At 33.9% G+C, this 15,552-nt stretch overlaps 1 protein-coding gene across 1 annotated transcript; it reads right to left on the bottom strand.

Moving 5' to 3' along the window:
- Nucleotides 1–519: 519 nt before the first annotated feature.
- LOC114165737 (laccase-4-like) lies at nucleotides 520–4,538 on the bottom strand. Its single transcript, XM_028050311.1, has 6 exons — nucleotides 4,374–4,538; nucleotides 2,926–3,077; nucleotides 2,528–2,772; nucleotides 2,276–2,404; nucleotides 1,198–2,094; nucleotides 520–988 (listed from the first exon to the last, which is right to left on the bottom strand). The coding sequence occupies exons 1-6, from the start codon at nucleotides 4,461–4,463 to the stop codon at nucleotides 858–860; spliced, it is 1,644 nt and encodes a 547-aa protein (XP_027906112.1). The 5' UTR covers nucleotides 4,464–4,538; the 3' UTR covers nucleotides 520–857.
- Nucleotides 4,539–15,552: the final 11,014 nt, after the last annotated feature.

Raw genomic sequence — 15,552 nt, 5'->3', positions numbered from 1 at the left:
AATAAAGTGAAAATGATCCATTTAAATAGCGTTGAGTGACAAGTTACAAATAAATGGAGATTTTTTAAAACCAATTGACAGAAAAATAACTCATTCAAAATCAAAGTGTTAATGCTTTAATTATTATTTTTATTTTGAATTAGAGTATAGCGGGTACAAGTATCTACCGGTATGGATACTATGATACCTGTACTCGCCCCGTAAACAAGCGAATATAAAAAATACTCGTACTCGTTACTCACGAATATCCATTTTTAATATACATTTTCTATCCGTTGTTGATTTTATTTGCATGTATGAATTTTTTAACATATCAACTATGTTAAAACACATCCATGTAATAATGACTCTAAAAGTGATAAGGATAAAAAAACATCCACGGATTGAAAAAACATCGGAACGCAGCGTTTAAATATCCTAAGAATTGAAAAATACCCGATCACAGCGCCTAAAGCGTTAAGGATGGAAAGACATTCGAACACACTTATGAAAGTTAATATCGGCCAAAATAATTATCAATTTAACGATGTAAATAACCCTTTTGTATTTCATGAAACAAACAAGAGCGTACACTTGTTGACTCCGGTACATACATAGCGTGTCTTGAAAATTTGAATTTGCAAGAGGAAAACCAAAATGCGCGCTCCATTTTATTGAACGTGCTTGAACAAATTCTCCTATTTACTCAAAGAAAAAAGCATTCTGGCCTTCGCTTATTAAATAATCTTTTCTTTTTACTCTTCTTCATTTGCCTGGCTTCTCTGTATCCCTCCAAAGCTCTGATTTTTGTTTTTTTTTTTTTGTTGCAGCAATGGAAGGGTTTGTAGATTGCAAATTAACTGATGACTGTAACATATTTAGCATTTGGGAAGATCTTTCGGTGGGGGTATCACTGATTGCTCAGAACCATTGCCATTCTCCACCAAAAAGGCCATCTTTAGTCCCCATGTTGTGTGCACCTCCAAGTGGCAGTGCATGAACCAAACTCCTATCATACACAAGGAATTAAAAGGATTACTATGATGAGATTCATGAGTAATAATCCAATAGACCTTTGAAAGGCTTTACACTGCATCTGTTCATATATTTTTTGTTATTTTGTTGGCTTCAAAATAATTTGCCCCATGTTTTCCAGCTCATTTTTAGAGTGTACTAATTAATCTGATTCATTCGTTGTATGAGATTGTGAAATTTTACCTGGATTATCTGCCCTGAATCTAATTGCTGTCCATCCTCCAGCTGGTACTCCAACAGTGTTTCTTTCAACAGGATCAACAAGGTTAAAGTTGTTTGGGTCAGTACTGGGATTGTAGTTGCCTACTCCTTTTCCAACAACAAAGAAATTGAACCCATGGAGATGGACGGGGTGGTTTTCAGGTGCAATGATTCCAGTATCTTGTAGAACAACTTGAACTGTGGCAGTTACGGTGTTCAAATTGGTTGGTCCAGGCCCTGAGTAGTTGAAAACATGGGGTGGATTCGCAGGGAAATCAGTGGTGAACACCCCTTTGATGTTGAAATAATGTGCCTGTAGTAAGGCAACAGTTGGCATAAGGAACGTGACATTGTTGATAGAAGCCACCACCCTGCTCCCATTTGCAGCTTTGCAAGATGGGCATGGGTTAATGCCCAACCCAACAGTGAAGAAAAGTGAATGATCAACTGTTAGTGGGACATTGACAGGGTACTTTTTGGAGTTAAGGCCTCTAAGAGAGCTGATAAAGTTGTTAGCAACTTGGGTAGCATTTTTGGGAGGTGGGGTGGTGAGAAATGTGGGAGTGGTGGCAAGCGTGCCTGTGTAGTGTAATGTTGCTGTGGCAGTCAAGTTGTCAACAGCAACAGGAGCATCCATGAAAGGAGATGCTGCCACCAAGTACTTGCCAGATTTTTGGTCAGCATTTAGTAGGACATTGGTGGTTTGACCAGGGGCTATCACTATTGTTTCAATCTTGAAAGGCTTTACGTATGTGGCATCAACTTCTACCACCGTAAGCTTGTGGCCTGCAATTTTGAAGAAAAGCTCCTCATTGAGTGCAGCATTGACAATTCTCAGCAGGTAGGTCTTTCCACCCTCCACGGGCAGGTTGTAAACATCTGCACATATTCCCCAAAAATGAAAACAAATAAAGCTTAGTTTGAGGTACATTACCTTTATGGTAAGTTTATTGACTTTTACAACAATTACCTTAAGAGTTACATGTACTAATAATATATTGATTGATTGACAGGGAAAATATATGTTATTACCGAAAAAGAATTGAACAGAACAAAATACCCTGTGAAGAACAATTGGTAACTGTCCCTGGAAGGCCATTAATGGTATGAGCATCTGAGACATTTGGTGCCAATCCTGATTTCAGTGCTTCATTGATAATAGCTTCAGTATCAGATTTCCACCATTCTCCTACAATTTATAACGACAGTAAATTTTAACAGGAATTCCGTGTAATGGAAATTAAGTATGTGTTGACTTTAAGATCAATTAATTTAGTCAATAGGAGTAATTGAAGGGTACGTGTTTGCTCACCTAATACCACAACCAGTTCATCATCTGGCTTTGGGAAAGGATAAGGCACACCTCTCTTTGGCAAGATAACCAAGGCACCATGGAGAGTTGACCTTAGCCAGTTAACATGTGCATGATAAAGAAGTGTTCCTCTTTGACCTGTAAGGGTGAAATTGTACACATAGGTTTTCCCTGGTTGAATTGGGCACTGTGTCACATATGCTGGTCCATCTGCCCAACCAGTTCTCAGTTGCCTCACACCATGCCTACCAAGATGGCACAATCACTTCAATCAGAATTCAATATCAACATTGTGTTGATTAGAGATAGATATTGTTTACAATAAGGCCTATTACTTGTTTTTTGTGCTATACTTATTGTAACTTGAAGCAAATAAAATGAAATATATGATATCTCACCAATGGATGGTAACATTGTGGTTGACTTGGTTGATGACTTTGACCAGCACTGTGTCATCTTCCCTGGCGTAAAGAGTGGGTCCTGGGAATTTTCCATTAATGGTGACAATAGATTTGCTTGAACACAATCTAGAGGTTTGTTTCGCCACCACCTGCACCCATTATTATCAACATTAGCTATAATTATCTGAAAGAAACTATAATTCTGCATCCAAGTGGTTGGAAAAAATTGACCGATTATCTATCTCTTGGTGCTGATTTGGAGCTCTACCTTCCATGTCACCACAATTCTAAAATCTACTCATTTGGTTTCCATGGTGTGACATAGTTGTTGGCATCTACTAAGCACTAAGTTTAGGTGAGGTTAAAACTTCGAAACTAACAACTATGATTACAAAATTCCTGCACTGCACACCATGTCTCATACCAAGAAAAACATGAGAGCTCATGTTCCTATAAATAATATTATTAAGCTTATATATATATATATATATATATATATATATATATATATATGTGTGTGTGTGTGTGTGTGATTATTAATTATACCTTTAATACTGTTTTTTACAAAATGTAAATTTAATTAATTCAATCATTGAATTTTATATTCTTATTAATTCGACAATGTATATCAAATTATTTTATAATATGATATTTAAAACATGTAAATTTAAGTGATGTGTCAATATAAAGTTATGAGAAATTTGATATACTTAATCAATAAATTAATATTATAAAATTTATCAGATGAAATTTGTTTGTTTTACGAAATGTAATTTAATTAACTTTTATTTATTAAATCAATTTGATCACAACACAAAATATATATATATTATTAGTTTTTTTAAGCGTACTTCTCGAAATAGGGAATTCATTTTGTCACTTGACTTTGGAGCCATGATTCATTTATCAGCGACTGTCAGGTTCATAGCTTATTTTTGCAACAAGGACACACACTATGGTCAGGTGACGTATGATAAAACCCCTTAACTCGGCTTGTATAATTTGCGAGAATGTGGGTTCAAAATGTATTTTAACGTAATTGCACAGATCTATTTAACATGAAAGGGAAATATAATCCTAAGCTTGTTTCGCAGTTGTCAGAACATTATTCTAAGTTTAATAAAAGAAAACTGACCTTAACCTCTGCGACAATGGTACCCCTATCTTTATCAAGAACTTGATAGAAAATTGCTTGATGTGAGAGGAAGATAATTGAATATAGCATAAATTGCATGCATTTATGCATAAATTATTTTTTAAACTTCTACTATAAACAGGAGATTCTTGGGTGCTTCTGAACTCGGAGTACTTCAACATCGTTGTATATTTATTGGTTATAAATTTCCAAATATGATATTGATATAAGCTATATAAAAGAACATTATCAAAATGCCTGACACAACACAATGCACATCACAGGCAGAAAATTAAAATGGTTTACTTACATGAAATTTGTAGTGCCTGACTCTGCACTCGACCAAAGCTGGTAGAATGCAAGCCATGAGAAGCATGATTCGAGCCAAACGAGAATCCATTTTTCTCACTCTGAATCCTCTCTACACTTTCGGTGTCTCAGTTTGTCGTACTTGTTATGTGTCCTTGTGTGTTGCATTCACGAACGACTCGCCAACCCACGCTTATATAGACCGAAATGGGCATTGCTACCACGTCGTTTTAACTTGGTTAGGTGAGTGATGGAGCCATTCTTGGAAATTAAGACTGAAAACACCAACTTAAACTAGCTTATCTCATGATATCTTGCTTGTCACATAAAGTAGTGTATAATGGAAATCGCTGTATTTTGGGATGCAAGTTATTAATCAACCTCCTTCAGACACATATTTGTTATGATAAATTGGTTATCACAGTTTTGGATTGGTTGTGTTTTGACTTCCAAACTTATAGCTGTTCCCCACTAAATAAGTTTCATCTAGAAACTTAGCTGATTAAAGTACGGTAATGTTGTTTAGTTACAAAACCTGATTCACCATTTTGGGCCTTAAACACCCTTTTTACCAGCATCCCTTAATTCATAATGATCTTATATGATATTAAGGGTATCTAGTAATTAGACAGAATATTTCACTATATACAACTTTTAGAAAAAGAAAGTATTCCGAATTAATATTTGCTTTATGAAATCAATTATGCATTAATTATTTTTTTCAGATCTATCTATGGTGGACGTATTGGGTAATAAGAATAAATAACTTGTAAATTAGATAGATAAAGAATATATTGAAAAATTATATAATTTATTTATAAAATTCGAATATTAATTGAATTTTTTGATTCCGTAAAGATCACAAAATTTAACGAAGGAGTAAAATACCTATTGAAGGCAAGAGCAAAGTATAGCATTTCGCATACGTAAAACATAGTACTCTTTTCATTGTTTGTGTTTTCTAATTTTAACACATGCAAAAGAGATTTATGTCTATTGAAACTTGGTAGGTTTAAGTGCAACACAAAGATTTATTTGATCAATAAAGTTGATTAAGCTCTTTGTCAATTAGAGGATGTTTTATTCTGATTAATGTTGTTGTTTTAGTTTTTTCTTTCTTCTTGAAAATAGTATCCTTTTTTTTTTCTTTATTGACAAGAAATATTGAATTATCTTCATTAAGATAGATAGTCGTGTGGCTCTTGATTAATGTGTCATAGGCTCTTCTTAAATATCTTTGGACATTGCAAACTCTTACATATGAAAAATGAATGAAAAGAAATCGTTGATATTGTGACAAATTAACTAAAATGACACAATCTCAAACTTTAATTATTAATGGTAATAGCAATGATTGAGTTTCATAATTACACTAATATTTGTCTAAATATCTCTCCCTTGCCCCACATGGGTTAAGTTACAAAAAAAAAAAAAAAAAAAAAAAAAAAAAAAAAAAAACTCATTGGTTAAAAGGCGTACATAAGAAAAAGGTCAAAATAGTTTTAAATTTCTTATTTGACAAACTTATGGGTCAGTCTACGTGAGTTGGTTTAAAATTAAGATAAATAGGGTTAGATTATATCTGAGTTGACTCAGCTTTTCCTTCACTACGGGCTGACTCAACTGGATCCTTCAACTTTTCTTATGATTTGAGCTAACTCAGATCGAATGTCATCCTTGATAGTTTGACTCAACCTTCGACCTTTGTCAAATTAGCTCGAACTTTGGCAGGGACTAACTCATCTAAACATTTGACCCGAGCTTACTTGCCTTGATGTTAGGTCCTGACTAACTTGTCTCAACCTTCCAGTCAAAGTTGACTTGTCTTGACCTACGACCACGACCGACCCATCTTGACCTTCGACCCAAGCCAACCCGTCATAACCATCAGATTTGGTTGACCCGTCTTGACCTTTGACCTTGGAAGCTCGTCTCAACCTTCGGGCGTTGTAAGCCCATCTCGATATTCAACCTCAGACAACACGTCTTCATCTTGACCTACGACCTTAAACAACCCTATCTCGAATTTCAAACTAACATGGACTAGTTCGTCTCGAACTTCAACTTTGGTTGCACCATCTGCATCGTCAACATAGTTGGCTTGTCTCATCCTTTGGCCTAGGTCATTCTCGATATTTGTCTTGGATTACCCGTTTTGACCAACAGTTCAAATTGCCCTGTTTTCATCTTTAGCCTGGGTCAGTCTATCTCGACCTTTAGTCCGGGACAAGTTGTCTTGACCTTTGTCCTAGGCCAGCTCGTCTTAATTTTACGCCTAACAATCTTGTCTTGAAATTCATCTTGGCCAATTTCGCTCGATCCTCATCTTTGTTCGACTCGGCTTAAACTTGGGTTCAAGTGGATCTAATTTGATCTTTGGTCCGGACCAACTTAGCTAGGTCTTCAAGCCAGAAGAACTTGACTCCACCTTTAACCTAGGTCGAAGATATTGTATTTAGGTGTTAATTAATGCCTCATAGTATAACTAAACACACTTTGATCACAATCCTAGTCCACTTTAAAAAAGATTTCGGAAGTTGGTACTTTTTTTCAACCTATTCATTTAGTTGAAAAAAAAAAAGACTTATTCAAGAGTGGATTTACCCACATAGCATATGCTAAATTGAAACTTTAAAATATAAGGATAGAAAAGTATAGGTTAATTTCACTTTTCTTCACTCGTTACTTATAATTTAAACTAGTATTTCCCGTAATTTTATCTAAAACTCTCAAATTGACATCTTCTGTAAAATAGATAGATTGTAATAAAATTTGAATTAATTTGTACAACGTAAAATTATAAATTGAAGATATATTTTTTAAAATTTGTATGAGATTTAATATTTTTGTTGGCTAAATTTTTATTTGATGAATAAAGTTTAAACTTTAAAGTAACTTAAAGAATGAAAATCTTTTATTCTCTCAAACTTCAATTATTTTTTGAATTAAAAAAAAGGTGAAGTATAAATCAACAATCATATCAGACCGAAACTTAAAAGAGAAATATAATAATAATAACATTTACACATTAAATTCACAAAAAATAATTAAGTTTAAAGAATTTTTATTTCATAAATTTATTTGGTATTTTCCTAGTTATAAGAACTATTATGTCTCAACTATAGCATGAATCAGGTATAAGTACACACAATACATAATAAGCAGCCACTAGCAGCTTCTAAGGTCGCTTACTCTATACTAAGGAACCCCTTAGTATATAGTAAGCAGCCACCAGCAGTCATCAGTAACCTCCGAGGCCGCTTACTCTGTACTAAGGAATCCGTACATAGTAAGCAGTCATCAGTAACCTCTAAGGTCGCTTACTTTGTACTAAGGAATCTTTTAGTACATAGTAAACAACCATCAGTAACCTTCAAGGCCGCTTACTTTGTACTAAGGAATCCCTTAGTACACAGCAAGCAATCACCAGCAACCTCCAAGGCCGCGTACTTTATACTAAGGAATCCCTTGGTACACAGTAAGCAGCTACCAGCAGCCATCAGTAACTTCCAAGGCTACTTACTCTATACTAAGGAACCCCTTAGTACAGTAAGTAGCCACCAGCAACCATTAGTAACCTCTAAGGTCGCTTACTCTGTACTAAGGAATAAATACATAGTAAGCAACCATTAGTAACCTCCAAGGTTGCTTACTCTATTCTAAGAATCCCTTAGTACACATTAAGCAGTCATCAACACCTATATTATTCACCCTACATTGAGGAATACACCAGCACGCAGTAGGCGGCCTCAAGCATCCAACTAACAGGCAATAAGGAAATATCATGAGCAATACACTATGAAGTTGCTCGAGTAAGAGGTAATCATCCTTATCCACTCAACTAACTAGGCGACCCAAAAGTATCCAACCTTCAAATCCCACATGTTTGCTTATCGGATACTATATACTTAGGATCTCCCATAAAGTATGCGATATCCGCCCATATTGACTCAAGCCGCCCAACGGCAACTATCGAGGGCTCTTCTTGTAATTTCACCCATTGTCATTAGATCGAGAAACAATTAAAAGAGGTATTTTTGGCCCAAAAACCCATTCCAGGTAGAACCCACAGGTAAAAAAGGTATAAATAGCACATTGTTCTATGTATTGATTACGCATTAAAATATTTCCTGAATCTCTGACATCACCAGTGCTAACTTAAGCATCGGAGTGTCTTTTGCAGGCACTCCTGCACCGTCATCGGAGCTTCATCGGAATAGGGAGGCATCAAGCCAGCAACCGAGTGCTAGAGCAGTTCAGCAGACTTGTGGAGTACAACTTGGTCTCATAACAACATATTACATAACCTTTTTACAATTTTAATTACTAAACTATCTGATTATTCTAATTTAATATATTCAATTTATGAAGATTTTAAATGATAACGAGGATTTGAATTTGTTAGATCGAAGAAAACAAGTAAATTATGATAAAAAAAAACACAAAGTAGCTTAATTTTAGAATAACAAGTAAAACAAATTTACTCAATTTGAAAAAAAAAATCTTGAAAGACAAAAGAAGCACATATAAGAAATTAAAAAGAACTAAAATTTCATCAAAAATGGCATAAGGCTAAGGAAACAAAGATTAAAAAAAAAAAACACATACACATTGCAATTTAAAAGGGACTATAACTTCATCCGCAATGGCATGGGCTATGGAAACAGAAGGTTCTTTGAACGATCCCAATTGCTTAGTCCACAAAATAAACTATTGTTGAGCTATGGCTTTCAAAGTTTAGGGTAAAACAGACACACACACATATATGAATATGAAAGAGAGGTAGGAATACATTGATGGGTGCACATCATGTTTGGTTTGAAAGCCAAGATTAAACTAACATTGGGTAAGTAACAACTCTGTCACCTTCTGGTCTATCTGCTGTTCCGTGCTTGTTTTTTAGTATTTTATTTTATTTTTTTCAAATGTTAATTAATTGCACTTTGGCAGTAGGTAACGGACTAACACATAGATGAATAGCTAGTTAAACCACAAACTGCTTAACTTGATGGAACGTGTATCATAATGATATATATTTAGGTATAGTGGTTTAACTTAGAATAGAAATGAACCTACCAGAATTTGTTGTGCCAAAGTGGTATTTGTATATCCCATCAATATTAATTTGTAGCCACCTATTCTTTTACCATACAAAATCTTTATGAAATTCATAATTTGAAACAATTGGACAAATTTTATTTCTGTTAAAAAGACAGTTTTTTATATTGTATAACCTAAGTTTTCTATGCGAAGTGCACACTTTTAGTTTGATGTACCTTTATATATCCGATCAAAAATGTATCTTCATATATGATGCGTGAAATCCTGTAATGTGCGTGTCATTTATATAATAATAATAATAATAATAATAATAATAATAATAATAATAATAATAATAATGTTCCTGCGGAAATAAATAAGAGATATTAGAAAACACAAATAATGTTTTATCTCAATCTTTGACCTCTCGAACCGGCTCCTTCTTGACTTGTACATATTATCTCCTAACATAGACACGGTATGGACCCTTAGGTGGTTACCTGCGAAGAAGATTATGACGATCAAGTCAGCAAAAAGGTTCTCAAAAGTCAAATCTCATATTAGGAAATTAATGAAAGCGTACATTTAATTGTTGGGGTCCACACGTATTTATAGAGTCATTAAATGTGTATGTCCCTTCTTATGGGTTGGGCCCCTTTTTGATTCTCTATGGGCTTGGGCTGAGCCCAAGTTCTGAGCGTCTGAGAGGCCTAAGTCCGGAGTTAACGACCCTATGTTCAATATGAGATCTATAGTAGGCGGCCTGGGCCGCTATAAGATCTTGTTTAACCGGTTACTCATATATTGCTTCTATTTGTGGGGCTATACCTAGGCGATTTTGATCATATAGTTATCCAAGTATGCCTAGGTATAGTACAAATAATAAACACTAATCTTATAAATTAAAAATTATCAATAACTAAAATAATTTCTAAATTGGTCATTATGATGAATTGGTATCTATATTAACATTAGCTACGAAGGTTTTACTTACAAAAAAATTGATCTCTAATTTTTTTTTATTAGTGACCAATTTAGATACAAATTTAGAGACCAATTTTTCTAGTATATAAAGCCTTGGTTGTTAATGTTAGTGACCAATTTACAGACAATTCACTATGGTAATCAATTTAGAGACCAATTTAAAAACTATTTTAGTTACCAATAATTTTTAGTTTATAAATTAATATCCAAATTAATCACTACAATGCCTATTATTTTTTGTCAGTAAAATTGGTCACTAATAAGGTATTTTTTTGTAGTGATAACAATAATAATAATAATAATAATAATAATAATAATAATAAGGTTAAAATTTATATTTGGCCCCTATTTTCGTTCAGTTTTGTAAATTTAGTCATAATATTGTTTTTTGTTCAATTAGATTTGAATTTTCGTAAATTTTATTCAATTTGGTCCTTTTTTGCTAACGTTGTTTAAATAGTTAGTGTATTGAAGAGTACGACCACATGTGACTTCGTGGGTTTTTTGAATTTGTTTTGATCTTTTAAATTTTTCTTTTATTTTTTAAAAAATGTCCACGCATCAATCCAATAGTGTACCACTTGTTAAAGTCAATGTTTTATATTTAATTTAGTTTTTATATTCATTATTTTTGTTCAATTTAGTTTAATTTATTTTTTAATGAAAAATTTTGTTCCTCTCCGAATTGAGATCAAATTTAATTTTTATATAAAAGTTATAATATTTTTTTATTAAAATTCACAATTTTATTAAATATTTTTGGTTTAAGGTTAGAATTAATTTAAAATTAAAACAAAAATTTGAAAGATAAGGACTAACACCATCGATCCAAAATTTTAAGAGGTTAAAAATTACATAATCACATAAAGGAATGATGATACTCCCCACTTTTTAACCTCTCAAAATTTTAAAAATCACATTTGATTTTTAAGTTCTTAAAATTTTAGATCAATGATATTAGTCCTCATCTTTAACTTTTTAATCTAATTGTAACCATAAACCAAATATTTAATAAAAATATGAATTTTAAAACAACACCATTATAATATTTATGTAAAAATTAAATTTTATCTTAATTTGGAGAGAGACAAAATTGCTCCATTAAAAAAAAATTGGGACTTTGACATGTGGCATGTTGCTAGGTTGACATGTGGACATATTTTGTCAAAAAAAATTAAAAACTTAAAAAAAAAACAAAAGTGACATGTGACAGTCATAGTTCATTACTGTTAGTTATTTAAATAGCGTTAGCAAAATAAGAGAAAATTGAACAAAATTGACAATAATTGGAACTTGATTAGAAAAAAAAATAATATTAGGATTATATTGAGAAAAAATGAACAAAAATAGAAACCAAATATATATTTTAACCTAATAATAATAATAATAATAATAATGAAAGTTATAATAATAGTAATAAGAACACTAATAATAATAATAATAATAATAATAATAATAATAATGATGATGATTATAATGATATGATAATATTATAATTGTAATAATAATAATGATGATGATCTCCAACAAATTAATTGAGAATGCCAATAAATTACTTAAGAATTTACATTGATTAATTGACAAATCTATATCTATAACAATAATTAAATCTATTAATCTAACAATAATCTTTAGATAACCGAAGATGAATCATATTTTGAAAAAAAAAAAACAGTGGAATCAATCTATTTTCTTTATCATTGTGTTATATTTTTTATCTTTTTCCAACTTTGTTTCTTTATTTCTTATTTTATTTAATTTACCATTTTTGTATAATTTTTTATAAGAGGTAATTTGTCCGACATCAATTTCATGTTCATTAGGAGACGACTTAGAGTTGACTTTATCCTTTCTATTTCTTGACTGTTATCTTATAAATACTGAATTTGTTATAGTTTAGTAGTATTAATTTGATGGCAACAACTTTATCAAATTAATTATTTAAAGATATTTGTACCGCACCTAGTCGGCCTAAGCCGAATAGTAGTAAGCACCATGTATATGTTAAGGTACCCGGACTAAAATCACTAAGAAGCGACATTGATTTAACAAGCCGAAAACAACCGAAAACAACTATAGCGGCCTAAGCCGTTAAAGGGTAACCGGCTCAGGCCGACAACTCTATACAAACAACCAAGGACTTAGTAAAAAACAGAACACTCCAATACAAGTCACCAGTCTCCAACAATCGAACTAAGGGCCTGGGCTAAGGCCCATGCCCACCTACGGTCCAAGCAAGGGCCCAGCCCATGACGTGGCCAGACATAATTAATGATCTATAAATATGCATGGACCCCAGAAATTAAAGGCACGCATTCATTACTTCCTTAATCACCTGATTTGACTTTCTGAGAGCTTTCGCTGACTTGAGCTTCGGAGTCCTTTCTGCAGTTAACCCCTCCCGGATCCAAGCAATATTTATTACCAAATAATAATATTTAGATAACCGATGAGTGCTACTGATGTGGTATAGTATAGTAATATTAGTTTGATCATAATAGCATTATTAAATTAATTATTTAAATCTTTAATCAATTATCACCAAATAATATTTATATTAATTCTCTATATCATTCATTTACAATCTTATAGTCCAAATTTAAATTAGTTTCTCTCGTTTGGGCAAACTTTGACAAGAGTTTGAATATACGATCAATTTTGACCCGTTGACTATGCAAAGTAGCTCACATGTGGCAGTTCTCTCTTTCTCTGTCAAATGAAGTTCCTCCCTCCTCCTTTAAGGTTTGTGCTGTTCACGTGTATGGCTTGCTTTGCTGCTGTTTGGTTCATGGGCAAGATCTGCAAGTGGTTGACGGTGTTGACCTGTTGGTGACGCTCTGCTCCGACGACGGTGCAAATCTGGTGTTTGCGTCTACTTCTCCGGTGAACGTTGTTCTCGGAGTGTGGTTGCAGGTACACTATATGGTGAGTTGTGTGGGTTATAGTGTACTACAATGGAAGTCCGACGAGCTAGTTGCGTTTTCTTCGTTACTCAGATATAGGTGCAAAGGGGATGCGTGGGTTCGAACGCAAGTGCGCTGTCGTGAGATGGTTCCCATGGCTGCTCAAACGACGTTGAATGAACTCGCGGCGGCCTTCTCCGTTGCTGCTGGTGCAATGGAGGTTGCGCAATTCAAGTGCGTTCGCGTGCAGTGCAGATGGTGGCAGCGTCAGCGTTTTCTGTTGCAATTGTGTGGAGGCTCGCAGTGGTCCACGAGATGCGTGGTAGTGGAGCGTTTCAGATATGGTGGTGTCGCGACGTTAAACGCTGCAGGTTCCATGGTGGTGGCGGCGTAGTGGTTGCCAGCGTCAAGGTGCAATAGGCAGAAGCTAGGTTTCTGGTTGTGTGGAGATGATATTGGCTTAGATGTTTTAGTGGTAGATAGATGACATGTTGATGACATGTTGAGTTTAAGTGTGCAGGGTGAAATTTAGTAATTTAAGGCCTATAATAATGAAAGCCAATTGTATGGACCATTTGTGAAAAGGGGAGTGTACATGTAAAAATTTAGGGGTGTATTCAGCTTCTTTTATACTTCTTTTCAGAATTTATTAACTTGTCCTTATTTTGTAATTCAGAACAATTCAATCTCACATCTCTAATGAATCAAATTTAACTTCAACTGTCTCAACAAATGTTAGAATATCCAAGAATACTTTATTTAACTAAAATCATATTCTAACCTATTTTTATCTTACAAACTCAATAAGCTCAATTATCACAAATCCTGATTAAATTGATCTTTTAATCACAAAATTCAATTAAATTCCCAAAATTAAATATTATATGAAGGCCTAGATATGAACTCATCAAGGCCTTTCAGAGTCACCAACTCTCTCCAAAATGGAGCCTACAAACTAGAAGAACTTAATGGGAAGCTCATCCTAGAACGTGGAACGCTACCGACTTGAAAATGTACTATAGTTAAAGACTCTTGAGGACGCGTGTACTCTTTTTCCTTAGCCCGGATTTTATCCCTAAGGAGGGTTTTGTCAGACAAGGTTTTAACGAGGTACACTCGCCAACTATAAATGAAAGTCCTCTTTCACCATTTGGCCTATCTTTTCATTTTCAATTCTTTGTATCCTTCTGTACATTTACATGATTACCTATTACACGCATATACATTCTAAGCCCTCTCCGTGAGACACTTAAAGCCTTCTTTAAAGAGGCACTAAGCCCTCTTCGCGAGGCATTAAGCCCTCTCCGAGTGGAAAACGAGCAAACAACATAAATACGTAAAGAAACAGTAAACCAATACAAATGTCTCACACGAAATAACTTGTTTATTTACAACTTGTTCACGATTGTTCATTACAGGGCCAATACACATTCTATAGGGCTACACCACCAATGTTCCGATCCGAGGATATCGTTAGGGTCAATCACCCTTCATCCGAGGTATTGTCCGCTTTGAAGCGTCGACTCCATCACAATTTTGTCCTTAAAAGCTACCTCAGAGGGTGGAAAGAGGAAAGGGTATGTAAACCGCCTTAGGCCTCGACTTCTAAGCGATGTAGGGCTATTGGGTGCGGTAGGAACATAAGCCCCCTAGTTAAGGTTTAAAGGGAATGAGTGGATCATCCCCAATGGAGGGATTAAGGGACCAATGGTTCGCATGTTGAATCTCGTTATCGATTTCACGATGGGTTCCAAATGATCTTACCAGGAGATCCAAATGCAAGTGGTGAGGTTCATAAAGTCTTTGCAGGTAGAGCTCCCCCATTCGAGCGACAAAGAGGCCAGACTCCGGCCACTAGGTTCACCAAGGCGACTATCCGAACCTCGCCACTTGCATTTGGACCTCTAGTAAGATGAATGATCATGATAATGATAATAATAATAATGATGATAATAATGATGATGATAATGATAATGATAATGATAATAATAATAATAATAATAATAATAATAATAATAATAATAATAATAATAATAAGGGTTTATTATGTTTGTAGTCCTTCAACATACATGCAAAATTAGAATTTCTCTATAAAAAAGTTTATACAAAAATAATCACCATAGTTTATTAATGCATGGAATACATCTTCTATAGCCAACGATATTAACTTTTAGTTGACGTGTGTAACTACAATACTAACCGGATTAGAAAGTCTCAAAGTGTGATTGACACTTGTAATTTAAAAAAAAAATA

The sequence above is a fragment of the Vigna unguiculata genome, chromosome 10 (assembly GCF_004118075.2).
Source record: "Vigna unguiculata cultivar IT97K-499-35 chromosome 10, ASM411807v1, whole genome shotgun sequence".
Lineage (NCBI taxonomy): Eukaryota > Viridiplantae > Streptophyta > Magnoliopsida > Fabales > Fabaceae > Vigna > Vigna unguiculata.
The sequence above is the reverse complement of the archived record's forward strand: the minus strand, read 5'-3'. Positions and strand labels throughout refer to the sequence as shown.